The following is a 25,808-nucleotide window of genomic DNA, read 5'->3' as shown; positions in this document are numbered from 1 at the left end:
CTTGTAACCTATATCACCAATTATGTTAAGAAAAATGACGTATTAAGTACTAAAAAACACTGACCTTCGTGTAAATGCTTGGAGCAGACTAACCTGTGAGCTGGAGTGTTCTGGGACGTTATATTTGATCTTTGAATGGCTGCAATCCAGGCCATCCGTCGCGTCTTTGTTACTTCGGAAACATGGCTTGAACAATTTCTCTTCAACGTCGTAATCCGATAACAACCGATCTCTTTACCCGTCGGCTTCCCGTGGCTGTCATGCGACCGGCTATTGCAGTTAATAATACAACGGCTTCTTGACATTTTTGTGTTTCTTTTTATCGCTGTATAACTGATTTTAATTGAAAGCCTGCGTGCGCTAGTACCGCTTGCCACGAGTTCCCAGAATCCTTTGCGGTTCTACCCGTGAATGACGTCACATTTTCAATCTCCATATAATATGCTTGTTAAATTTTATATTTGGGGTAAAATATCAAGTCTTTTCAAGTAAACCGGTTCAAGTCCAATTCAAGTCCCAAGTCATTGGTGTAAAAGTCCAAGTCAAGTCACAAGTCTTAGAACATTTTTTCAAGTCAAGTCTAAAGTCATAAAATTAATGACTCGAGTCTGACTCGAGTCCAAGTCATGTGACTCGAGTCCACACCTCTGCGTGTTATTCTGAACTTCATGCCCTGACGCCCCAGCATTACCTTAAGGCTGAACTCCAGTACCTCACAGACACATCATATCTGCCTCTACTTTGTCCTTGAGGGAGAGCGAGTGTCCTAAAGGGCTGGTTCAGTCAAGGCAAGATTGCTGTATCTTTCCTGCTTTTAAACAGTTTAAAAGGAGGGAATGAAATAATCAGGCAAATGGAGATGTGGTATTTGGGTAGACCATGCTTATAATGCTATTTGCGATTACACAGGGGGGTGAGTGATGGGATGGGTCAGACTTTGACCCTTGTATCCTCTGCGCCTCACCACGCCCTCCCTCAGGGAATTCCAATCTCCAACTCACATGACCCAGGTTGCTGACCTCTCTCTCTCCTTCCTCTTGTACCCATTCTCGTTAGTGCACATGGAGAGGATGGGGGTACAAACTTCACACCCTCCTTTGCCTCCCTACAGTGCCTTGCCCTCCTTTCCATCTCCTGTCATTCTGCCTACTGTCACGTTTCAGGGTCGAAGGCAGATACAACGCAGGCCTTAAACCAGCCCAGGGCCTCGAGATGGTGGTATGCGGCTGGACATGCGCAGCAGACACCAGGCCTCGGGGTGAACTAGGAAACTGTCTGCCTGACTATTCTGCACCTGGACTGCTGCACTGAGACTAGCTAAGCACAAGCAGTGGTGTCTTTATGGGAAAGAGGAAATGTATTCCCCTAATGACTAGATCTATTGTGTGAAATGCTGCACTTAGGCTGCCAGCAGACGTGCTGTAGAAACAAGCTGAATTGTGCAGTTGCAGTTTAATATAAATTCTGTTTCTGTCAGTGACTTTGGTGCAGCCGTCACTCAGCGAGACATTTCATTTTTCTCTATTATTCACTGTGTTGGAAACTATTGCATCCTCACAACAGACCAGCAAAAATAACATCAACACTTTTTTTTGTTGCTACTTTTTTCTTTTTAAGCCTATCTCCTTGTCATACACACACACGCGTGCATGCACACACATTAACTTGCACTCTGCTCTAGTGAATATGTGGGCTGACTGTCACAAAATCTATATGAACTTGGAGGTCCATGTACACCTTGCACACACGGGAACATAATTAGAAAAAGATAGGTAGGGTCAGCAGAGCAGATGCTAGCAGGGCATCTGTAAGAGTGCTGAGCCTGGCCAGCCGCCAAGTCCATATAGAATTTTGGAGTGCTTGACTGCACTTAATCCAGACCCTCACTGCTGGTCGCAAACATGACCTATTTCACACATGAAGTGATCATCACCAGGATCTTGATTACATAGGATACATTCTGGGTCATCTTTATGTGCACGCATGTGCAAGCTCAGATGAAACATTCATGCTAATGTGGTTCTTCACTAGGGTTTCCTTACTTATCTGTAAAGGTAATACCCCCTCTCAGCTCATGCAGTAGACAGCTACTTCAAGCATGTCACAACAGTTTACGCTACAGAGATAAGTTTTACAAGCTAGCAATGCAAAAACAGAGCCCGCAGACCTACCAGAAATCCCTTTTGGTTTACTCTGGGGGAATAAAAAGAAATGCAGTATATGCAATTTATAATAAGTGACATTGCTGTACAGACTAGCAGTAGCTGTAAAATTAAAGGTTACCACCTATGAGGGATCCACTAATAATATGGCAGCTACAAATATGTATTGTAGTATGTATTGTATTTATTGATGGTCTTGAGTACCATGCAGCTTTTTAATTTCATGTCTGTGAAGGATGTCTGTATACAGCACAGCAAAGGATCATGTAGACACTGTATATTAAGAAATGATTATTATTATTATTATGCTGAATAGATGTTCAATTAAGTCAGTGGACCATGTCCAGGGGCAGCAGGTCTCTTTTCTTTCTGGTGAATGCAGTTGAGGGATCTGCTGAGGTCATCTGTGTAATGCGAACATAATTAGGTCAGTGAACAGGTTTGTTATTAACCCACAGATACCTCGATAAATACCACAGTGCAGTCCTTCCCATCCAGTTAAAGTGGTGTGTGTACATTCATATACTATCAAGCAAGTAGACACACACATGCCCAGCGAGAGAAGGAGATGAATTAATCACAATTCCTAGGTCATATTCGTATTTGATCCTATCGACCATCAAGTCAGGCTGTACACAGTGTATAATGCATGTTGTTATTATAGGGATTTGGTCCACCTCTGTGAGCTTTGATGCATTTTTCATGCATGTTTCCTCTATAAATATCAAAACACGAGGTATTCTATTTGATATGGATTCCTTTTCCTGCTGGTGCTGGGTTATACACCTGGTTAAGCACAGGGGCACTCTTGTCTCTGTAATTTTAATCCACAGCCTGAGTGGAATTTACTTTTAGCAAAACACTAGGCTTCAGCTGGGAACTTTGATTAGTGGCACTCCCTTTCAAATGAAACTCAGAAATGCAGTATATAAAAGATGTAGTAGTCATTACATAGCAGGTTGGGTGTAGCTTTTTTTAAAGTCTACACTATTTTCTAACACACACAAGTTTCTTACCATTTTTTCTTGTCATTGTTCGTATCTCTGGTGAATCAGAGTTGGACAGTGAGGTTCATTTTAGGGAATCCGCAGATCTGTGTTGCCTGACAAACTCGATTCAAAAATAATGAAGGCTTTGGCTGCTTTTGTGTTCTCTGTCAAAAGAGCTGTTCGTGATTAATAGTGGTTTTAATGTCTGTTTTTACTACATAAATGACTCAGTTATGACATGGAGGGGGTGGTCTCCATCATTTTGAAATGCAGTGCATGCTATCTGTCTGAGAGCTTAACAAGATTTTCATTCCATACAAATTGTGTTGTAACACCCTTTCATGCCTCATCCTTTCCCTTTTCTTAACTTATTTTTAGACCTAATTTACCAGTCGAATAAATAATACTGAGATGAGCAACTAAGCATCTCTATATGGTCTTATGTGTTTTTGCCTTTTTCTTACTTGCAATGCAGCCATTTCTTGCTTCTGATTTAGGTAAATATGCATGACATTAATGATGGTACAGGAGCCAACTCTTATCTGTTTGGTTATAAACATAGGAAAACATGTTTTTGATGGAAACAAGTCAGCCAACAGGCAATGCAGCCTTTTAAAATGCAGATGGCTTTCCCTAGTTGGCCAATTAGTAACTTTAGCTCTGGAACACTTATCTTCTTTCATCTTCCTGTGTGTGTCTTTCATTTAGGGTGCCGAGAGCTTGGTGTGCCTTTTTCTACAAGAGTGTCGTGCTACTTGTGTGCATATGTTTGCGTGCACAGTCGTTTGTCTGTTTGCTGCAGTAGTGAAAGAGCTACATTACTTTCCTCCAATGTTGCTGCGAGTGAGGCAAACCAACCAGACTGTTAGAAGCCAGATAATAAGCCAAAACACACATTGCGTTGCAATGAACATGAGAATGAAATGTGGAAGGCACCACTGTTAGCACTGCAGTTCTGGCAGCATTAAAATTAAATGAGTTAAACTGGGAAAAAATTGCCTTTAACTGAGTTACAGCTGGGTTAAGTAATATGCAGCATTCCAACAGCTTTACCACTGACCTCAATCTTTTCAGGAAATATTCAGTGGAGGAATAGGATCAGAGATTAACAATTGTTAACAGAACACAGGCACATAGTAGGAATTTAGATGCGAGGCACAGTAGCTAAAGGTTATCATTAGAATAGTGGAATTTTTTTTTTTTGTATATCTCTAGATTAAATCTCACTTTTGTCTCTCTCTTTCTATCATGCAGGACCAAGCCTCAGACCAGTGAGCTTCTCTTGCATGGAAACCCTGCTTCCTTGGCAGCCTGCTCCTCTCTCTAGAGCTCACGGCCAGCATGGCAGGATGAGCCTCTGCCAGCAACGATGATGGCCAAAAAGCAAGATCCGCGGCCACCCACCTACAACCTGGTTGTGCTTGGGCTGTCCGGCACAGAGAAGGAGAAAGGGCAATGCGGTGTGGGCAAGTCCTGCCTGTGTAACCGCTTTGTCCGGCCAAGTGCAGATGACTTCTACCTAGATCACACCTCTGTTCTCAGTACCAGTGACTTTGGAGGGCGTGTAGTGAACAATGACCACTTCCTATACTGGGGAGAGGCTGTAAGGACAATGGAGGAGGGGTCAGAATGCCGTATAAATGTGGTGGAGCAGACTGAGTTCATTGATGATCAGACGTTTCAGCCACACCGAAGCACGGCACTGCAGCCTTACATCAAGAGGGCAGCTTCCACCAAGCTGGCTTCAGCTGAAAAGCTGATGTACTTTTGCACAGATCAGCTGGGGCTGGAGCAAGACTTTGAGCAGAAACAGATGCCGGAAGGCAAGCTTATGGTGGATGGCTTCTTACTCTCTGTAGATGTTAGCAGGGGTATGAACCGTAGCTTTGAGGATCAGATGAAGTTTGTTACCAACCTATATAACCAGCTAGCAAAAACAAAAAAGCCTGTGGTTCTGGTCCTTACCAAATGTGATGAAGGTGTTGAGCGGTATATTAAAGACTCACACACTTTTGCCCTAACTAAGAAGAATCTACAGGTGGTAGAAACCTCAGCACGTTCCAATGTCAATGTTGACCTAGCCTTTTTTACACTGATTCAATTAATAGACAAGAGTAGGGGAAAGCCCAAGATTATCCCCTACTTTGAGGCACTGAAACAGCAGAGTCAACAGATTGCCTCAGCCAAAGACCGCTATGAGTGGCTGGTCAACCGAATTGTAAAGAACTACAATGAGACCTGGCCTGTTGTCAGTCGGCGCATGCAGACTGCCCCCGAGTACAAGGACTATGTTTTTCTTGAGGGCACTGCTAAAGCCAAGAAGCTCTTCCAGCAGCATGTGCATAGACTTAAACAAGAACACATAGAGAAACTTAGGAAGCTCTATCTAAGTACTCTGCCACAGGCACTGTCTACACTCTTACCACAGTTGGATGAGATAGACCACTTGAGCTGGTCTGGAGTTCAGAAAGTCCTGGAGACTAAAAGAGATTTCTGTCAGTGGTTTGTTGTGCTAGATGATACACCTTGGGAGACCACAACACACATTGATAACATGGAAGATGATCGCATCCCACAAGACCTACTGGAGACACCAGCAGCGGAAGCCATTTATGAGTCCCATCTGGAGCAGCTAAGGAAGGAGCGGAAACGGGCTGAAATGAGATGGGAGTTCAAGGAGAAGTTAAGTGTCTCTCCTTTTATCACACCAGGGAAGCCATGGGAGGAGGCCAGAAGCTTCATCATGAATGAAGAGTTCTACCAGTGGCTGGATGAAGCTGAATATCTGGATATCTACAATAAACACCAGAAAGAAATCATCGACCGGGCCAAAGAAGACTTTCAAGAATTGCTCCTTGAATATTCTGAGCTCTTTTATGAGTTAGAGTTGGATGCAAAACCGAGTACAGAGAAAATGGGAGCCATTCGAGAAGTGCTGGGGGAGGAGCAAAGATTTAAGGCCCTTCAGAAGCTGCAGGCAGAAAGGGATGCTCTTGTACTGAAACATATCCACTTTATCTATCACCCCACAAAGGAATCCTGTCCCAACAATCCGCACTGTGTGGATACTAAGATAGAGCAGATACTGGCCTCCAGATTCCCAACTCGGTACCCTTCATCAGACTGTGCGAGACTGGAAGGGGGGAGAGCTGAACGGATAAATCTTGTCATTCTAGGAAAAGATGGGCTAGCCAGAGAGATGGCCAATGAGATAAGAGCCTTGTGCACCAGTGACGACCGGTACGTGTTAGATGGAAAACTGTATGAGCTGACCCTCCGTCCCATAGAGGGCAATGTACGTCTCCCAGTTAATTCCTTCTACACACCAACCTTTACACCACATGGCTGCCTATGTTTGTACAATTCAAAGGAATCTCTCTCCTATGTTGTTGAGAGTATAGAGAAGCTTAGAGAGTCGACTATTAGCAGAAGGGAAAGGGAAAACAGCTTATCTCAACTGCCACTGTCCCTCCTTCTGGTCACCAAGAGGGGGGTGGGGTCCATAGGGGATATTGGAGGGGAGACAGCTCAAACTCTCATACAACAAGGGCAGCAGGTAGCTGCAAAGCTACAGAGTTCTTACCTAGACCCTGCCTCTCCAGGCATGGGTTATGGCCGCAATGTCAGCGAGAAGCAGATCACTCAGATGTTGAAAGGACTCTTAGAAATACGTAGAAACATAGGGAGCAGCTCCCCTCCACTACCTCCTCCATCCTCCAGAGACTCTCAGTCCCAGTCAATGCTCGAGGCAGACCTGAGGATAGTCATGTGCCTGATGTGCGGAGACACCTACGACCTAGACCAACTCCTTGCTCCCTTCCTTTTGCCCCAGCATTGTCGTCCTTCCTCGAGCCTCGGTGGTGGCACCTCTGTTCTGCTGGATCTTAGTATAGGAGGTCAGAAGCAGAATATCGAGCTGTCATTGCTCTCTTTCCATTCCTCATTAGCCCTTCGCAAGGCTGGGCTCGTCCATGGCTACATTGCTGTTTACTCTACTCGCCGCAAGGCCTCTTTGGAGACATTATGTGCTTTTCTGTGTGAGGTACAAGACATCATCCCAATCCAGTTATTAGCAGTAGGGGAGAGCCAGATGGAGCTGTCAGATTCAGACTCTGCTAAGGAACAAGTTATTCAGGGGGAAGAATTGGCTCATGAAATAGAGGCAAGATTTAACACGGTAATATGTGGACATGGTGGCGTAGTAGGTGGTCTTCATAAGATAGATCTCTTCCAGCCTTTCTTAAAAGAGGCGATGGAGAAGCGCACCATTGTTGAGGCCACACACATGTATGACAATGTAGCAGAGGCATGCACCAATGAGAGCGTCAGCCCTCGTGGTGGCTCTCCCAGCCCGGTTACACTTTTGGACTCAGAAGATGATATTGATCCATCACCTCCTTACCCTACCCTGAGGGAGGATACTCTCAGCTCCCAACTGGGAAGCTTCAAGCTGTCAGAAATGGATTCAGATGATCCCTTCTCTTTCATTTCCGAGCTTAGCACTTTTGAGAGCAAGGTGAACAACAAAGTTCCTCCACAAGTGAAGCCCAAGCCAGTCCTTAAGGTTAATCTTGGCCCTTACATGGACCAACAGGGAGGCACCAACCGCCGCTCTTTGCCCCAAGCTGTCACCTGGGCCCGAGGTAGTGATGGTGGCTATGACCCCTCAGACTATGCTGAGCCAATGGATGCTGTGAGCAAACCTAGACACACAGAAGAGGAAAATATTTACTCTGTCCCACATGACAGCACACAGGGCAAGATTATCACCATCCGCAATGCCAACAAGGGTCATTCAAATGGGAGTGCTGGGGGGAATGGGTCAGACAGTGAAGCTGATAGCAGTTCACTGGAGCGCAGAAGAAAATTGTCTGCGATTGGCATAAAGCCTAAGCTTTACAGAGACAGATCCAAACGGCTTGGGAAGTTCAGCAATTTTAGGACGAGCTTTTCTATCGGCAGCGATGATGAGATGGGGAGTTCATTCAAGGCGAGCCAGGATGACGAAGCACTTAAGAAAGACAACTCCACTGAGGATAGTGAGGATCCTAAAAAGAGAAATATTCTCAAAAGCCTGCGCAGAACTAAGGTTAGTGTTCATGCAACTATCTGCTTAAGTTCAATATGAGTGCCATTTTGGTTTAAAAAATTCTGTAAATTAACTCATAAATTCAGAGCACTTTCTTTTTCTTAGTTTAGCAGTTTCCAACACAACAGTTACCAAGCTTTATTGCCAAATGTTCAGTATTTATTATTGAACCAATCGCCTACTCAAGTGCATTTTAAACTGTAAAATTTTCTTGATAACCTCCTCACGTCCTTTAATTGTTTTGGCAGATTAAAGTGTCTAATGCTAAAGTAAGGTAAAATTATTTTTTAAGCAAAAGAAGAAAACATTTGTAATGGTTAATTTTAAATATTCAAAACATGCCAGGTTTACTTTTTAATATATTTGCCTCACATATAATTATAATGTATAGAAAATCTGTATGAAAAATACCTCAAAGAGACAAGTGTGTTTACATATAGTTTATATAAATTCATCTGTATACATGTAGAAAATAGACGCATAAAATGTCCATAATCTCTCCAATATGATTAGTTCTTGTTTGAGATTGAACAGCTGTTTGCTGTTGCGATTAAATGTGTTCCTAACTAAACTCAAGGAATTTCTAATGAGTTGAGAAAGATCTGTCTTCTCTGAAGCTTAGCCCACTGATAACATGACATATACTGTAGGGGGTTTGTATAAAAGGATGTCTGCAATATTTTTTCACTGACCGCTCTGTGGGATCCCTCTAAACTACCCAGATCATCAGAGATAATGGAGGCAAACTCTGGTCAGTAAACCTCTATACCAGAAAGCAGAAACTCTTAATGAATAGGGACAGAGCCGTGGTATAGACTGTGCTATTTCATCTGTCTGTGTCCATCTCTATCTGGTATCTTCAGGTTTCCCTAGAGGAATAATGTTAGACATTGATCTTTTGCAAGGTTCTTAAACGTCTTTCTATACTGGCACTTAAAACAGATTAAAACAGATACTAAATCACTGCAGACTTTTAGAAAACTAGGTGCGAACATCCCTGCTAATAGCACTAACAAGCAAAAAAACAGAATAAGAATATAAGGAAAGTAATCTTTGTTTCAAATTAAAACCTTCCTTTTTAGATTGATCTACGGTATGTGAAGTCTGTATGTAACAGCAGAGTCACTATATGTAGTGTAATGTTTTTGTTGCTTTTACTGTCGTACTGCAGTGAAGTTTTGACTAAGACTGGACTGATTATCTTTATTTGCTTCCTTCCGTTACTTTTCTCATATTCTCAGTTTGGTCTCCTGTTCTTGCTGATTCATACTGCTTCTCACATTCCTGTCACTTTTTTCCTCTCCCCCCATTATATTCTTGTCTTTTGGACACACGTATCTCCTACTTTACTTGATTTCTGTCTCCCCATTTCTTTTCCTTCCTGTGCTTGTCTCTCACCCACATGCAGTGACCTTACAGTGTTCGGCTTATCAGCCTGGTATGCTGTTCATTCACACACATGGTGCGGTATAGAAGTGCCAACTGAACAGCAGTTACATCTGTGTATGTTGTGCTTCTGTGTCTGTGATAATTACCATGGCTGTCAGCAGAGAGGAACAGGAGGGGGATGATTAATGTTTTCACACACTCAGATGTGATGTCCAAGTACCTGAATAGAAGCTGTCCTCCCGGATAATTCAACTGCTAAGATCGCATTCTGTAGCACTTGTTGCCATTCATCCCACTGGGGGGAAAAAAGTGAGAACCTTTAAAACACAAGGTAGCAGGATTTGTGAGCAGACTAGTTCAAGTAGTACACTCAGTGGCACTTTATTATGTACTTGCTAGTATTGAGTTAGATCCTTTTGCCTTCAGAACGGTCTTAATTCTTTGTGGCATGGATTCAACAGGGTGCTGCAAAAGTTCCTCAGAGCTTTGGGGCTATATTAACATGACAGCATCACACAGTCGCTGCACAGTTGTCACCTGCACATCAATAATGTGAATCTCCTGTTCCACCAAATCCCAAAAGTGCTTTATTGGATCAAGATCAGGTGACTGTGGAGGCTGTTTGAGTACAGCGGGCTCACTCTTATGTTCAAGAAGTCAGTTTGAGATGCCGTGAGCTTTGTGGCATGCTGTTATTCTGCTGGAAGCAGCCATCAGAAGATGGGTACGCTGTGGTCGCATGGTCAGCAACAGTATTCAGGTAAACTGTGGCCTTTAAAGAGCCCCAAAGTGTGCCAAGAAAATGTCCTCCACAATGTTATTCCATCACCAGAAACCTGAACAAGGCAGGATGGATGCATGCTTTCATGTTCATCCCAAATTCTAAACGTTGATGCTGACAGCAGCCATGCCACATTCAGAGTCACTTAAATTTTCACTTAAAACTTCTGCAGACCATATTAACGATGTATACATGCCTAAATGCATTAAATTCCCACGTGATTGGCTTGCATTAAAAAGCAGTTTTGCATGTACCCAACAAGGTGGCCGGTGACTGTATGTTAGCAAGTACACAAGATGTAATAGCTGTGATTTTTACACAACCATACGCTTTGACCTTCTCTATGCAAAGGGGCAGAGCAAAAGTGGATCCATAAAAACCCTGTGATTTAAATTTCCAGTCATACCGCCCAGTACTACATGACACATTTTAAACCCACACATTTCCAAAGGAAAAAAAAAAGCCAACAGAAGGTAGGCCAGTGTCAGCATCATTAGTTATATCAGTGCCCATGATTTGTGCCCTACGGCATGTCTTGGGATCTGGATATCCACATTACAAGCCATTATGGCTTAATTGTGGTTGTAACAAAGTGATCAAGTTCCATCACCTATTTTCTAAGCAGCTGTCTGAAAGATAAGTGTCCATTTTCAGTCTGCTGCAGCCTGAAATCCCTTCAGGAAGGCATTTTATTGAGTTATTTGGTCATTTCAGGGAGATGTATTGTGGCAGTGCCTCTCCATTGGCAAACAACCAGCCATTCCTGTTGTTGGCTGGTTGGGGTTAACTCAGCCTGTTTTTCAGTTGTCTTTTACGTGACCGTTTGGCGTTATGCAGTGTAAACATTTTCTTGGAGAGAGCCTTAGGGCGCTGTCTACCAATCTGAATCATGACGTCTAGGAACAAATAATGGAAGCTACACTCTTAGCCCATTTTAAAGCCCTCTTTACCTCAGGCGCTGACCAACTGTGTTTGTCCTGATCACCCTCCCTCAGCGAGAGGCCGGAAACGTTTCCTCTCTCTTTCGTCTGCACCTTTTTTTTTCTCCCCCTAACTTACTCAGCCAGAAAGAAAAGTGTTTGAAATTCCTCAGTCACCCAGTTTGTCTACTGACTTCATGCAGGAAAAAAAAGGCAGGGAGACAGTCAAACAAAAGGCTCAGAAACAGCCATGGAAAGAAAATGGAGATGAGAGGAATAAGAGTTATGATAAAACTTTTGAGTGGCTTTGTGTTTCAGTGTCCTACAGTGTGTGTAAATGCTCACTGTGGTGTCTGCGTGTTATTGTTGAGGATCTGTTGTGTTTTGATTTTGTGGTAGAGGTCTGTTTTGTCTCCTCAGCGCTGGCAGCATATCCTGTCTCAGTCAGCAACTGAAAGGAGTGGCCAGAAGGCAAAACTGCAGGGAGAGAAGACAGTAAGAGAGGAGAGTGGATGCAGGAGGAGGGGGTGGGCGTATAGAGACAGTCTGCTAAACTGAGATAGGGCACAGATATACAACACGCTCAGTGTGACAGGACACAAATAAATTATGAGCTGCAACATGGAGCTCGAAACCAAACTGGCAGCGAGTTATAACAACAATAGTTCTCTGCTGTTCCTAAAATTCAATTGAAGCTTTACGTTAGTGTTTTGTGAACGCATGAATACAGGGTTCAAATCTACCCCTGGTCCCATGGACGTCCCAGGGAGTGTCAGAGAGGCAGTGGAGGAGGTAGCTGGGGAGTGATAAGTGAAGGAATTCGACTTAGGAATCTGCTCATGTGGGGTTATGATGGAACGATAACTGGGAAGCTGTAACTGACTGGCTGAGAATCTGCAGGTATTTAACATGTATCACTTAGTGCAAGTCCAGACCTTAACAGGATTCTTGAAGGAGGTGCAGACTCTTCTTGGAATACTTTGTTATACTCTTATCTTTTGACATTTAGGGATTTTTTTCACTTGAACTTTTTTTGTCAACCGAAGCGCTGACAATGTTCTTTTTTGTAAAGGCTGTCATAGAGGAGCGTCTTGAGGCCAATGCAAATACTTGGATGCAAAATATATTCTTATGTATTTGTTTGCTAACTAAGCATCGCCTAATATTTTAGCAGTTAATAAGATTTAAGAAGGGAAAATCACAGTGAGTGCGCTAATGACTGAAGAGTGAAACTCATTGGCCTATGTAAAATTGAAGCTCTTAAAAGAATGTGATAAAATGAAACTACAGTTAAAGGTAAGACACATACAGACATAACTCTAGCCTACAGTTATGTGCTAATAATGGCCTTATTCATAGAAGGCTAATGAAAAATATCTTGCCATGGCGATGGCAAAAAACTCCAGGTGAGCCTTTGTTAATCTGCCCGGTCTTAATGAATCTATCACCACTTGTTCCCTCGAGTACCACTGAGAGTGAGTGTGAATATATGTGCAATCGAAAATGTTTGGCAGAGTGCAGCGAGGCCAGTATCTGGAGCAGAGGGCACGCCGTGCTTCTTCCCTCTAATGAGCACTCCTCTGCTCCTTTTCTTGTGTCTGTCAGGCCTGCACTGCACCAGCAGCCTGTGTGTCCAGCCAACCATGCATCTCTGGCTCGACACCCAGCCTTCCAGGCCAGAGCCTCAGGGGGCTGACAGACATACTAGAGATCCAGGGCTCAGAGGCCTTCAAATATCCCTGCTGAACACCATTAAGGCACAGCACAATTACTGCTGACGCCTCAGCCATACGGAGTAGCAGGCAAAAATGTTGCAAGAGTGTATCACAACTCCCATAACGGTAGTAAGAAAGTATTTAAACAATGAATAAGGGAGTTTGATTATCTGTTAACAGCAGTGCGCGTGCGGTAGCAGAGAGAGAAACAGAAACAGAATGCCATACAAAAGAACGAAGAGATAAAGTGATGAAATAAGTGATGCATATCTCTCAGGTATATGCACAGATCAGGGCTTAAGGCAGCCATATAAGTTTAACCTTTTAAGGAATGTGCGGGATAGGTGCATACACGTCTCGTCTCACAGTTGCTAACATAACAACACAGTCACATTTAAATAAGGTCATGGCCATTTCAAGACCAGTGCCACCAGGAAATGTTGATGTTCTTCTTTTGTTTGCTACCAACATTCTGATATATCTTTTTTTTTTTTTTTTTTTTTTTTTTTCCTAGAAACCACGATCCAAACCCAGGCATTCCATCTCAAAACCTGGCTACTTTGGCATGCCACTATCCACTGTGGTCACTCCTGAGAGACCAATCCCAGTCTTCATCGAGAAGTGCATCCATTTCATTGAAACAACGGGTAAGGATCTGTACGGACGCCTAATGGCATCCAGTGCAATGCATCGCAGGTTCTTGTGTTTCAGTCGTTTAGCTAATAACTCTTATAAAATGACTTTGTTGTTGTGGCCCTGCATGTACTACAGCTGCTTCCATTAGTGTGAATCGTTTCTTTTCTGGTGGATATTTCCTTATCCGTCCTCTCTTCTTGGTCGGTTTACATTTACATTCACGCATTTTCTTTGTCTCTGTTGTTCTTTGCTCAGGTTTATTTGATGATTGTGCCTAAGCCTATAGGTGGGCTATACAGGAGAACATCTACAACCCACTTTTTTATAAGGAAAAGAAAATGAATTGAATTTGAAATCATTCACATAAATATTAAAGGGTTCATGTGGCATGTTGCAAGTGGTTCATGTAAAAGCATCAAAGAAAACATGGCCGTGTATGAAATATTCTCATCTGCTCTGTGTTATGTGAATTTTGCAGCTGTGTTTCGCTGACAGGTCTTTAGACTGTTGCCTGGCCTCTTGTCTCCTCTCTGCAAGCGCAGACACACGCGCTCCGATAGCTTCCTCTAACCTTGCTACCCTGTTGCCATGCTCCTCAGCTGCCCCACTGCCCTAGGATTGCCAGCTTGCTTCTCACTCTGTTACCAGCTGTTACATTAAACCAGAAGCAAAGTCTTGCGGGGTCAGTGCGCGTGTGAAGACATCGCACGCCTCTCCCTCTTCTCGGCTGGATCCATAAAAAGGATTTTAGCTACTCAAGCCGTCAGTTAATAAAAAAAATGTGCACACATTAACTTCATAATGGGAGTTGCATTTGGCCAAGCTTACTGACATGCCAGTGCATTCCACTGTAATCTCTGTCCTGATTAAAGACTCAGTATTTGTGGATTACTGCGGCCTTACAAAACATCCGCCTTCCTCTGTGCAGGAGCGTAGGGGCAAAGCTCTCGATAACAAAGCGTCATGATAGGTTTCACCTCGCCCTGTTCAGATGTTCACTGGAAGTGGCTACAGCAGTTGCACCTGGTTAAAGTAGAAAAACTGGTTGCATATGCATTCAAGTACGCACAAGAGTGAATTCCAAGCTCCTCGGGAGGTATTTTCCACCTATTATCCTCACTCGCTGCTTTGTAGTATTTCTCCTAATGCGCCGTTTCCTTTCCCCTCGTCTCTTTTTGTGTCCTTGTTTCTCAACTTCTTTCTCCTGATCCGCTCCTCCTCCTCCCTCCATCTCTCAGAGTACCTACACTTGTCACATTTGATTTCCTTCATCTTCTTCCTAGCACACATTTCTTTTTCTTTCCCTGTCCTGTTGTCACCCTTGTCTAGTCATCATATTTTTTCCCTACTGTTCTCAAATCCTGTGTTTCCTCTTTCATTGCTTTCGGTCCTTCCCCCACACCTTTTGTTTGCATGCGGTTGGGTGTGTTTTAGTTACACCATGGTTATGAAGTTTCTTTTGTGTGTTTGGCTTGTTCGGGTTTTACCTATGAGTATAGGCATGTGTAAGCAGTATAACTTCACACATCTTATTAACCAACAGCGTGCATGTATATATATATATATATATATATATATATATATATATATATATATATATGGGGCACAATTCTGGGACTGGAAGGGGAAATGAGCTACAGTGTGCTATTTAGTTTTGATTGCAGCTGCTGTAAAGTCAGACTTTACTTATCCTATCTGCGTCCGTAATCTCTGGGTATAATCACACTCTCAGGAAATTACTTTACAGCACTGACACTATGTTTGTCACTACAGTGCGAACTGGTAATGAGTGACGTTGTCAAGCTGACCTTGGACCTGCCGCTTTAACCTACATCCTTCCCTTTTCCTTTTACCTCGAACAAAAACACTTAGCGCTAACTTGAAGGAAGAGTTCAGCCCGAAATCAAATAAACATGTTTTTCCACCAATTTGTCCATCAAATTCGATTTGGTGTGAGTTACCCAGGTTTGGAGATACTGGATGCAGAGATGTATGCCTTCTTTTGAATATGATGGAAATTGCCTTAGCTCATCTTGCACTGCTTAAAAAGAAAAATATATCTGAGAAACTCTGTGAAAGTGTCTCTTTCCTGACGTCATGACCCAGTTACTTAAACTACTTTATACCAAACTATATCCACCAGCCAAATTACGCTTGCAGTTAGCTTTCAGCTCAGGTAGAGGGATGGTTGGATGGCTTATTTCACCCTTCTCGTGCCATTATATTCCAACATAAGCCAAATATCTCTACAGTCAATATCTCAAAAACTAGAACTTCAGTGAAAGAGATGATCGATATTTTGTTTTATAGTCTCGCTTCAAACCCTGTCCCTGCTTATATGCAGCTGTGTAAATATGAAAGGTAATCCTCCAGTCCTTAATATATACATAAAAAGCCCCACAAATGTTCATAATCATATTTTTTTCTGGTTGTGAATAAAACACTTTTTTTCTCTTCTTGTAGTTTCAATCCTAAAGTCTTCTGTTGCTTCTTTTATTCGTGCTTCATTGCTCACTCTCTTTGTCCTTGAGAATAATAGGAGTGGATGTGGTATTTTGTGTTATTTTCATGCATTCTGAGCTTGTAGAAAAGCAGCTATATAAAATCAATCCACAGCGACTGCTGTTATCTCTTCTCAGCTCCGGCTTTCTCAGCGTGGTAGTCGCAGTGTGCTCTGCTCATGGGTACTGAGGTGATGAATGTGTCTTAGCGTGTGCAGGCATATCTGCCGGCCGTACAAGCCTCCATAGCGACGAAAAGGGCAGCACCCAGCGACCGCTCGTCTCCATGGTGAACTATGAAATCAGCCTCTGGGCTGCTGAACCCTGAGAGAGACTGGGATCTGGGCTGATGTGGGATCAGCTGGAGTGGTGTCAGATAGTAACACTCTGCAGAATCGCAGCCTCTAACGCGGCGGGAACATTTATCGCACTCTTGGTTTGTGTGATTGCAGGGCCACAGGCATTTTTGACCATTTGATTGCTCCTGGAAGCTAACAAGTCACCACAGATTAGTGTAGTTTAGGTTTTTGTTCTGGTTTAAAATGTGTGTGCAGTGCTTAAAGGTATATGCACCAAAGCTGACAATAATTCATTTGTTGAATATAAACTGTTTTATGAATTGGAAAAGCCTTAAAAAGGTATATAAGAAAATGTCTGAGGGGGCAGAAAAAAACTTGTTTGTCATAGGGAAATTTTTATTTTTGCCGTGCCCCTGGAGTGATTTTATCAGGAGGACAAGGAATTTTTTTTTTTTCCACCTTCTATAGCCACTAGCTTCTTCTCATTGTCCCCTAACCTCCCTCAGTAGTGTGTTTTGGAGTTTTCCATCCTTCTGGTTAGCCCTCCTTATCTTAATCCCTTTATTTTTTCTCATTCTCTCTTTCATCAGTCTTGACTATGCATCCTCACACTCCCCCAGTGGCCATCCCATCCTCGGGTGCTTTTTCTATTTTGCACCTATCTCTCCCTCACCACACCACTACTACACTGCTCCCTCTCTCCGTATCTGTCCTCCCATCCCTGTTTTCCTAGTGTCTGGCTCGAAAAGCTTTTGTGGGTAATTGATTGGTAGGAGGGGAGGAGATCAATGTTGTATGCCTTGACTGAGAGCTCTCTCATTTCCTCCCTGCCTGTTCCTTTCAGGCCCCATTTTTTTTCTGCCACTCCCCATCTCCTTTACTCCCTCTGGATTGCTCTTTGTCTTCTTAGATTGCCACCAATGTGTCAGTGAATACAGGATTTTAAGGATGTAGATTTGGGGGGGGGAAATATATTAATTAACCAAAATGAAGTGCACTTTCATTTATGCTGGCACTCCATGTGTCTTTCTGTCCCACTTTGGCTTGTTTGCAGTTTTTCCAATTTGTTCATTAGGTGTGTGTGTTCTGGACTACTAGCAAACTTTCTAATATGTAAAGAAAGTGTTTGCCGTAGTTGGTATGAAAAATCAGTGCATTTGTCAAAAATTATAGTAGGTTATATTAGAATAGATTATTGCAGTAAACAGATTATAAAATCCAACAGCCTGACATAATAAGCATTTAATTGGCTACCTCAATCATGTTGCATTAGTGCGCACCTGCTGTGAGCCATTAAAAGTCTGGAAAAACACAAATTTAAACAGTAAGCAATAGGAGCAGTAAGGCTTGTAGGAAAAGTAGCACTCATTGCTACTCTTTTGTCTTGTGTTCGTGGTTTGAGATCTCATGTTTGAGGGATTCATATTTGCTACAATTCTTTATCAGTCTGTTCAGAATGTCAAATCATGACTTGGAATTTTAGCTTGATTTCATTGCTTTTCTCATAAAGTACATATTATTGTGGTTGAGTTTAGGCTGCAAATTGACTTTAACTTGGAGAGAAAAAGCTTGTGAAAAACAAATTACAATTTCTCATGTTATTTTATAGCATTGTGGCACTAAGATGGCCTGAATTTCTCACAATGGACCAATGGGCTATTAGCAGACCTGCAGGAGTGCTTTATGGGTTTAATAAATTGTGCTAATAGTGTGTTTAGATTGAAGGGGACATAGGCAAAAAGCACAGCCTTCAGTAGCTGTACTTTTTCTCACACAATTCTATGTTATTTCAGCAGCTCCCACGTATAGTTGACACTTGTTGCAAATTAAACATATGAAAATAACTGTGAGCTAATACCATTTCTCTCTTTCTTTCTCTTTCCACCAGGCCTGAACACAGAGGGCATCTACAGGGTCTGTGGGAACAAGGCAGATATGGAGAGCATGCAGCGGCAATTTGAGCAAGGTGTGTTACTTTGTGCCTACTGTACTCACACGTACATGTGCACATATGCCTCAGATGCACACCTACAGGTGTCTGTCTGCTTCTATCTGTTACAATCTTGTATCACCTTAATTAACCTTGGAGCATTAATTCTTCTGAGGGAATTGGCCTTCACTTCCTCTTAGATTACTTCCTCCTCCATCGTCTACCTGCTTCTCTGCGCGCTTGCAGCTTCACTTGGTACAAGAGCCCTCGATGTGTGTCTCCATGCATGTGGCTGTCTGGTGTGGGCAGTTAATTGCCTGCAGATTGGTTTGGTTAATGAAGCTTGCAGCTGCCGAGATAGATGGCGCAGAAAGATGGCTCGTGTGTGTGTGTATTCATGCATCCACGGCTGGTTGAGGTTAAATCCTACTCTGGTAATCAGAGTTGAAACCCAGTGTTGAATCATTCTGAGCCTCAGGCTGATGGGACAAGACAATTACAGGTGAAGCTACAGCGCAGGTGTCTCATAGCAGTGCTGAAGATGGCACTTCGTCACTTCCACGAAGATTCAGATAACTCATCACAGGTGAAGCAGCATCAGAAGCTCTATGCTTGGAAACTCTAAAAGTGGGAGCTCAAATCAGACTTTCAAGAACTTGTTAAACTGAAGCTGTGAGACTTGTCTGTTTTGCCTCTTTTTTTCTGCACATACTACCTTTGTAAAGTAACAAGTTATCAGAAAATGGCTTTTTTTAATTAAGTCTCCCACACACACGCTCTCTGGGAGAGTGGTGCTCTATTGGTTTCTTTCTTTGCTCAAATTAACTTTACAATTATCTGTCGTTGATTGTTCTATTTAACTATGTTTATTAACTAAAATGATTTGTGGTACATCAACAGAGATGCTATTTGATATAGTTTACTTTGATATTTATATCAAGTAAACTATGAAGTGAGAAGTCTGTTTGGCCAGCCTTGTCTCTAAGATGTGTGACACTGGAAGCATCTAGGAAAATTGGCATTATGAAGACCTAGCAAATTGAAGTGCATCATCATATTAAACAAAAATTATTTATATCATCTCCCATTATTTCTACAAGGCACTGCTGTTAATGGGAATAGATCTCGGAAAGTTTGAAATATTGGGTAAGGTTTACAAGATGATACTGAAACCTGCTATGATCTATGGTTTGGACAGGAGGTGGAACTGCAGGTGGCTGGGTTAAACAGGCTAAGATTTTCACTGGGAGTGACGAGGAAGGACAAGATTAGTAATGAGTACATCAGAGAATCATCTCAGCAAGAATGACCTGGTTTAGACAAGTGCAGAGGAGGGATGGTGAATATATTGGACAAAGGATGTTAAAGATGGAGCTGCCAGGCAGGAAGAAAATAGAAATACCACAGAGAAGGTTTATGAATGTAGTGATATCGTGATATGAAGAGGATTGGTGTGACAGAAGGGGATGCTAGCGATTGGGTGAGACGAAGATGGACCCCTAAAAGGAGCAGCCCAAAAAAAAAAAGAATAAGCTGCCATTCAAGATTGCATTATGTCATATGCTGCTGTATTGAATTTGTGTAGTTTTATATTCAAAGGTGAGTACAATGAGCAAAGAAAAAAATAGTAGCACAGAATGAAAAGTTAATCGGTTCCATGGATGCAAAGAAGTATTGATCAAACGTATTGACTGATTGGCCAAAAGGATAACACTGATAATCACACAACAGTGGCATCAGTTCGGTGAATGAATTTTGCACTGGCTAGGCTATATCTTCAAAGATGGCACAAAGAGCCGAAAGACAGTTCAGCTATTTTTCATAATAGAGATTACTCTCTTTCCCTGCAGCAGAGGGGGACTAAATAATGAGGAAAACAATAAATATGTATGCATCCCTACGTGGTACCATTTTGTTCACTGTCCTCAAATGTATTAAATTGCCTTCTTTTACTTGTGTGGTCCAGGGATAAAGCATTGATCTCATGATACCGGCGTGATGACTAGATGAAATTAGAAGAGTTATTTTTTCTTATACATTCTATGCATGCACAGTTGGGATGTATATATTTGGCATACATCTGTCTTGCATTTAAAATGTCGAATTTCCCTTTCATTTTTTTTCCCCTTAGACCACAGCCTCGATCTGGTGGAGAAAGACTTCACCATCAACACAGTGGCAGGTGCCATGAAGGCCTTCTTCTCTGAGCTACCTGACCCTCTGGTGCCCTACAGCATGCAGACAGAGCTGGTGGAGGCCTTCAGTAAGTCCTGGGGCTGTGGGGACGGTGAGGTTGAGGCATGTGTGGGGAATTCTGCACTAAAACCCGAGGATGGATTGGATTTTGCCTGAAATCCTTTCCCCTTCATTGTAACTTTTCTTTAACCTAACAAGCAATACTCCTGCAATCCAAATCCACCCATGGGGAGAATTGGATTTGTCACTTGGTAAAGGGCTGGAAACGGGAGGAGGAGAAATGGATGGAGGGGAGAATATTTAAGGCTTTGAGAAGGAGGATGCGGGGCTGATTGCGCAGCGTGATGAGGGATGCAGGAGCACTAGGGTCTGGATGAAGTCATGAGAAAATATGTTAGATAAACGAGAGTGCCCCTGCCCTCTCCACAGCCTCGCCTTTTCTCTTTGTGTCCTGTAATCTGTCAGAATGGCGATTTAAAGCATAGCTTAGTCTTGCATCACGCCAGAGAGATTTAACCCTGGGCCGTGAGGCTGCTGTCACTCACCGAGCTCTGCATCCCATGTCTTTGAGTGTGTGTGTGTTTGTTTTCTAACGCCCCCAGCGTGACCTTTCAGCTGTGACAGAGACCTGATAAAGCTCCTGCAGTCTGTACCACAATAGAGGAAAAGAAGTGAGGGTGAAAGAAGAAGAAAAATTATGGTAGAGTTGGAGATGAGAAAGGCGTCATTTGTGGAAAATAGCAAATTGGGGTTAGCAGAGAGGTGGAGAAAAAGGCGACTGAGAGAAAAGCTGGTGGGTGGATTTTTGGTGGATATTGTCATGGTGACATTACTTTAAATAAGCTGTAAGGAACTCGAGTTAAGTTTTGATCGCTCGTGATGGATGTAGAGCGGGAGGAAACTGTGACTGTGTAAAGTCGTTCGGTCCCAGATCTGTTTTTGATCCGCACTGACCTCATTGTGGGAATACAAACTCAGATTGTGCGACTGTAAATCATGTTTGTGATGTGCAGGAGAACATCTGCTGTTTCTCGCTGCTGCTCTCTGCCTCACTCACGCACACACACACACACAAACTCCCGCACTCTCAATGGACTGTGTTAGCCGGTGACGTCAGTTTGTCTGACTCACTCCTCACTGCCATCAGGCTTAACACACCCTGAGTGTGTGTCAGTGTGCGAGTGTGTGTGTGTGTGTTGCTGTAAGCTGCAGGACACTGTAATGGGTGTATGCATGGTGTATTTCTGCTGCAGTGTGTGCGGTCCTTGTCCAATGGGGGGTTTTTTTTTTTGGTTTTTTTTATATATTATTTTTATGAATCTAGTCTGGAGTCCGTTCAAATATTTTTGATTTTGTCAGGGAGAAAATTTTATATTAGGATTAAATCAATGTGTCCTGCACAGACCTCTGCTTTTAGAGCTGAAATTGCCTCCCCATGCTCTTCAAGCTCTCTGCTATTCAGTTGTGCTCTCCCCATCCCTTCCTAATCTTTCTTTACTCTCCACTCGCTCTCCCCTGACATCTTCTCCTCAGATTCTTCTAATCTTGTCTTTCAGCCACTTTTCTCCCTCCTGCTAACCTCCCGTCTCTCTTTGCCACCATTCAGAGATCAACGACAGGGAGCAGCGCTTCCAGACGATGAAGGATGTTCTGCGCCGCTTCCCTAAGGAGAATTATGAGGTCTTCAAATATGTCATCAGCCACTTGAACAAGTGAGTGAACGGTGGGGGTCAGATGACTTCTGGCGACTGTGCTGACTACACCACTGGTCAGACAGTCAAGTGACCCAAGGGTGATATCAGTGTGATGAGCTTACTGATGAACAGAGGTTTTACTCAGTCTGAGAAATGATCGTCATTAATGCCGTGGTCACGTTATCTCTATTTTGAAATGGAGGGTAGTGGATGTTACATTTTAATTTATGTAATAAATGAATAATTCTGTTATCAGCATGTGTCAGGAAAACTGAAACCTGAATTCAAAAGTGTATATAAAATAGTGGCCATCGACCTGAGGGCCTAACCCCCTCTAAAGGTGACAGGATGATTAAATAAAAAAGAAGGGGCATATCAGTTATTAAAAAAATAAGGTTATTTTACAGTTTGGGCTTTCTTTATCTTATCAAGAGACAGTTTCACCTCTACATGGTTGTAAATTGAGAGACTCTTGAACTTCACATCATAAGAAAAAAACGTAATTATATTCTGTGAGATTCTAAACTCAAAATTTGTGAAACACGCTCATGCTCTGAAGGACCTTATCAGATCCTGGGCCAATTCAAGATTTAAGACATAAAATAAAACACTGATTTTGATTAGGTGCATGTGCATAACCAATGTCACCATGTTCCTGTTGACAGTGGTGTGATGTTGTCGATGCAACCTAGCGAAGTGAAGCAATGTCATTCCTTTACATAAACAAATAATAATGTGTGCAATCTGTTCACTGGAACTGTGTTGGTTTACTTTTATGTATGATTTATGTTTGTTTTCAAAATAATGAGTTTTTTTCTAGAAACTTTGAGTTTTATCAAAAATGTTTCCTACAGATATTTGGGGGGGGGGGGGTACCCTGCCGACAATGATCATATAATTTCACTTCTTTCTTTCTGTTTTCCAGGGTGAGCCAGAACAACAAGATGAACTTGATGACCAGTGAGAACTTGTCCATCTGTTTCTGGCCCACGCTCATGAGACCAGACTTCACCACCATGGATGCTCTGACTGCTACCCGCACCTACCAGACAATCATCGAGAGCTTCATCCAACAGTGTGCATACTTCTTCTACAATCAGCCACTGGCTGACGGCCTCCCTGGCTCCCCCACAGCTACGCTCTCCGGAGGAGGAACCTCTGCCTACTCCTGCATGGCTGGAGGCTACTCATCCTCAACAGCTCCGTCCCCAACTCCCTACGTCCTCCCTGCCACTCCACCTGTTATTCCTCACTATGGTCCTCCTATCCACCATCATTCCCATCAGCATCAGTCCCCATCCCATTCCCCGCCTCCTACTCCCCAGTCGCCGCTCCCGGCCCTGCTGCCGCCCTCCCTGCACCCGCATCACCCCCCGACAGAGCAACACACACTGTGAATCAGGGATCAAGGGAAAGCGGAGGGGGAAAAAGCAGAAGGATAACAAGATTCAGTTTAAAGGTTTCAGAATGAGAGATTTTGAAGTTTTGGGAACGATGTGAAGGAGATGAATTGAAGTAGGAAGTTGGGAGAGAGCGAGTGAGATGCAGTATGTACAGGGAGAAGAAGGGGGGCATTTATTTCAGCCTTCAGTGCTTTCAGAAAAACAGACACACAGAAGCCAGGAAGGAGAAACCCTGAGGAGCCTTTGAACTGACAGTATGATCTTTCTCCCTCCCTGCCACTTTATCCCTTTCTGTCTCTCAGTCTCACTTCATCTAGATCTGCCCTCCTTGCCTTATAGCAAATCTACAGACAAACAGGCGAATGAAGAGTCAGATGTATCAGTAATTGTTAAAGGGACTCAGGGAGGGACTAAGAAGTAAATTACAAGGGTGAATGTGTAGTCCTTTATGTTGGGATTGCTTCAGCGTACACACAACCATGCACTTAATGCAAACACCCAGTGGCCAGTGTGCCTCCAACAGCCATTCTCCTCAGTCCCTTAGCTTCTGATTGTGCTGGGAAATTTGGTGGCCTGCACACGTTTGTTTTTTCATTTTTTTTTTTTTGTTTTTTCTGCAAATCAATCCACCTGCTGTATGTAATTGGAGGCTGCATCTGAGACAAAGTGGATAAGAGAGCCTGAACACACACATTTGTTTCTTTCACCACTGTACAGAGGACTTGAGCAAGAGACACGAGTTGCTGCTCACCCAACAGGACGTTCTCCTCGATCACAAATTCCTATCTGTCAACCCTTTACTCTGCCGCACACACACACACAGACAAAATCAGTTTTAGTTGAGGCAGTACGCCAAGCACATTTAAAAAAAAAAAAAAAACAAAAAAAAAAACTCACCCGACTGGATCTACTGGCCAGCAAATTAGAGCAAAGGATTGTGGGCACTGTGCTGTCTATGCATTTTTGGGAAGGCTCCTCCCACTCTCTGTCACTTTGAACTTCATCCTCATGCTCTGTTCTCGTAAACACAAACAGCTTAAAATGTGATTATTTTATTTTATTTGGTGAAAGCCTTCAGTCAACGTTCCCATTACCACTGTCCCCATTTGTTTTTATTATGTTGTTCATTTATGAAAAATCCCAGCCGAACTGGCAACTAGTGTAATGTGTGGCTGGCTGGCTGGCTGCTTCCCTGAGCACACCTGTATCCCTGACGTTTTGTTGAAATTCCCTGCATTAGACAGAGAGTGGAAATAATTCCAGGTTTGGATCCCCGCCTGTCATGTTTCTTCTTTCACGCTGTGGTGGATTCACGAGTGAGCTGGTGCTGCAGTTTTCATACCAAGGACCTTGTTCATAAAGCACTTTTCTGAGCACTTTTAAGGCACATTTTAAATTGGAGCTGCCATAACATGACAGCCACTGTTCACTTTATTGTCAGTCCACCCTACTGTCTCTTTCTGAGAGCACACCACTGACATCTAGAGGAAGAAATGGGTATTGCCGTTGCTTCCACTGCTGCATGGGCGTAGCATCCTTCTCCTACTGTGGTTTGTGTTGCTTCAGATTCTCTCTTAGGTGCAATTGTCAAGAATAATCTGTCAAGTAGGTTAAACTTAAGTGTAAAATTATAAATTAAGCAACTGTGGCAGTTTTAAATCTGGTAAAAATCAGTTGAGATTACATAGATCCTAACAGTGGAACCGCAAAGCATGTGGCCACATTGCAGTTGGTTAAGCATGCAGTGAATGAAATTGCCTTTGTGTCTTTAGTTGTTAGTCCCCTGTGGGCACCGACTCAACATTCAGCCCTTTGTAAAGGAGTTCATTCCACTACCCAGAAGTTATTTTAGAGAAAGAATATGAAGCCTTAGAGACTGAGGCACAATGTAGCATTACATGCAAGAAATAAGAGCTGGAAGTAAGGCTCAAGCCTTGAGAGGTGGGAGGCTTTTTATCCTTGGAAATTATTGGTAACCGCTGCTCTAGGCCCCAGCGTGTTGTCCTCTCATGAGTCAGTGTTTAGAGACATGTCTCTAAAACAAAGATTAAAACCTGCTCTTGGTGGACGCAAAATGTAATTTGCAAGAGTGCAACCACTACGC

General features: G+C 43.0%; 1 protein-coding gene across 1 annotated transcript in view; it reads left to right on the top strand.

Annotated features, from left to right (window-relative positions):
* The window catches only part of arhgap35a (Rho GTPase activating protein 35a), a 64,950-nt gene extending 39,976 nt beyond the window's left edge, over positions 1 to 24,974 (top strand). The window contains exons 2-7 of the mRNA XM_085430147.1: positions 4,406 to 8,240; positions 13,560 to 13,692; positions 18,370 to 18,447; positions 20,543 to 20,674; positions 22,214 to 22,319; positions 23,227 to 24,974. Of these exons, the coding sequence (XP_085286273.1) occupies positions 4,521 to 8,240; positions 13,560 to 13,692; positions 18,370 to 18,447; positions 20,543 to 20,674; positions 22,214 to 22,319; positions 23,227 to 23,698 (4,641 nt within the window). The 5' untranslated portion in view covers positions 4,406 to 4,520 and the 3' untranslated portion in view covers positions 23,699 to 24,974. The remainder of the gene's footprint in view (positions 1 to 4,405; positions 8,241 to 13,559; positions 13,693 to 18,369; positions 18,448 to 20,542; positions 20,675 to 22,213; positions 22,320 to 23,226) is intronic.
* The last annotated feature ends 834 nt before the right edge of the window (positions 24,975 to 25,808 follow it).

Source organism: Copadichromis virginalis, linkage group LG14 (genome assembly GCF_057382275.1).
Source record: "Copadichromis virginalis isolate Kocher_CV1m ecotype Utaka linkage group LG14, C_Virginalis_male_GT1.1, whole genome shotgun sequence".
In the NCBI taxonomy this organism is placed as follows: domain Eukaryota; kingdom Metazoa; phylum Chordata; class Actinopteri; order Cichliformes; family Cichlidae; genus Copadichromis; species Copadichromis virginalis.
Note: the sequence above shows the minus strand (reverse complement) of the source record. Positions and strands in the feature narration are given on the sequence as shown.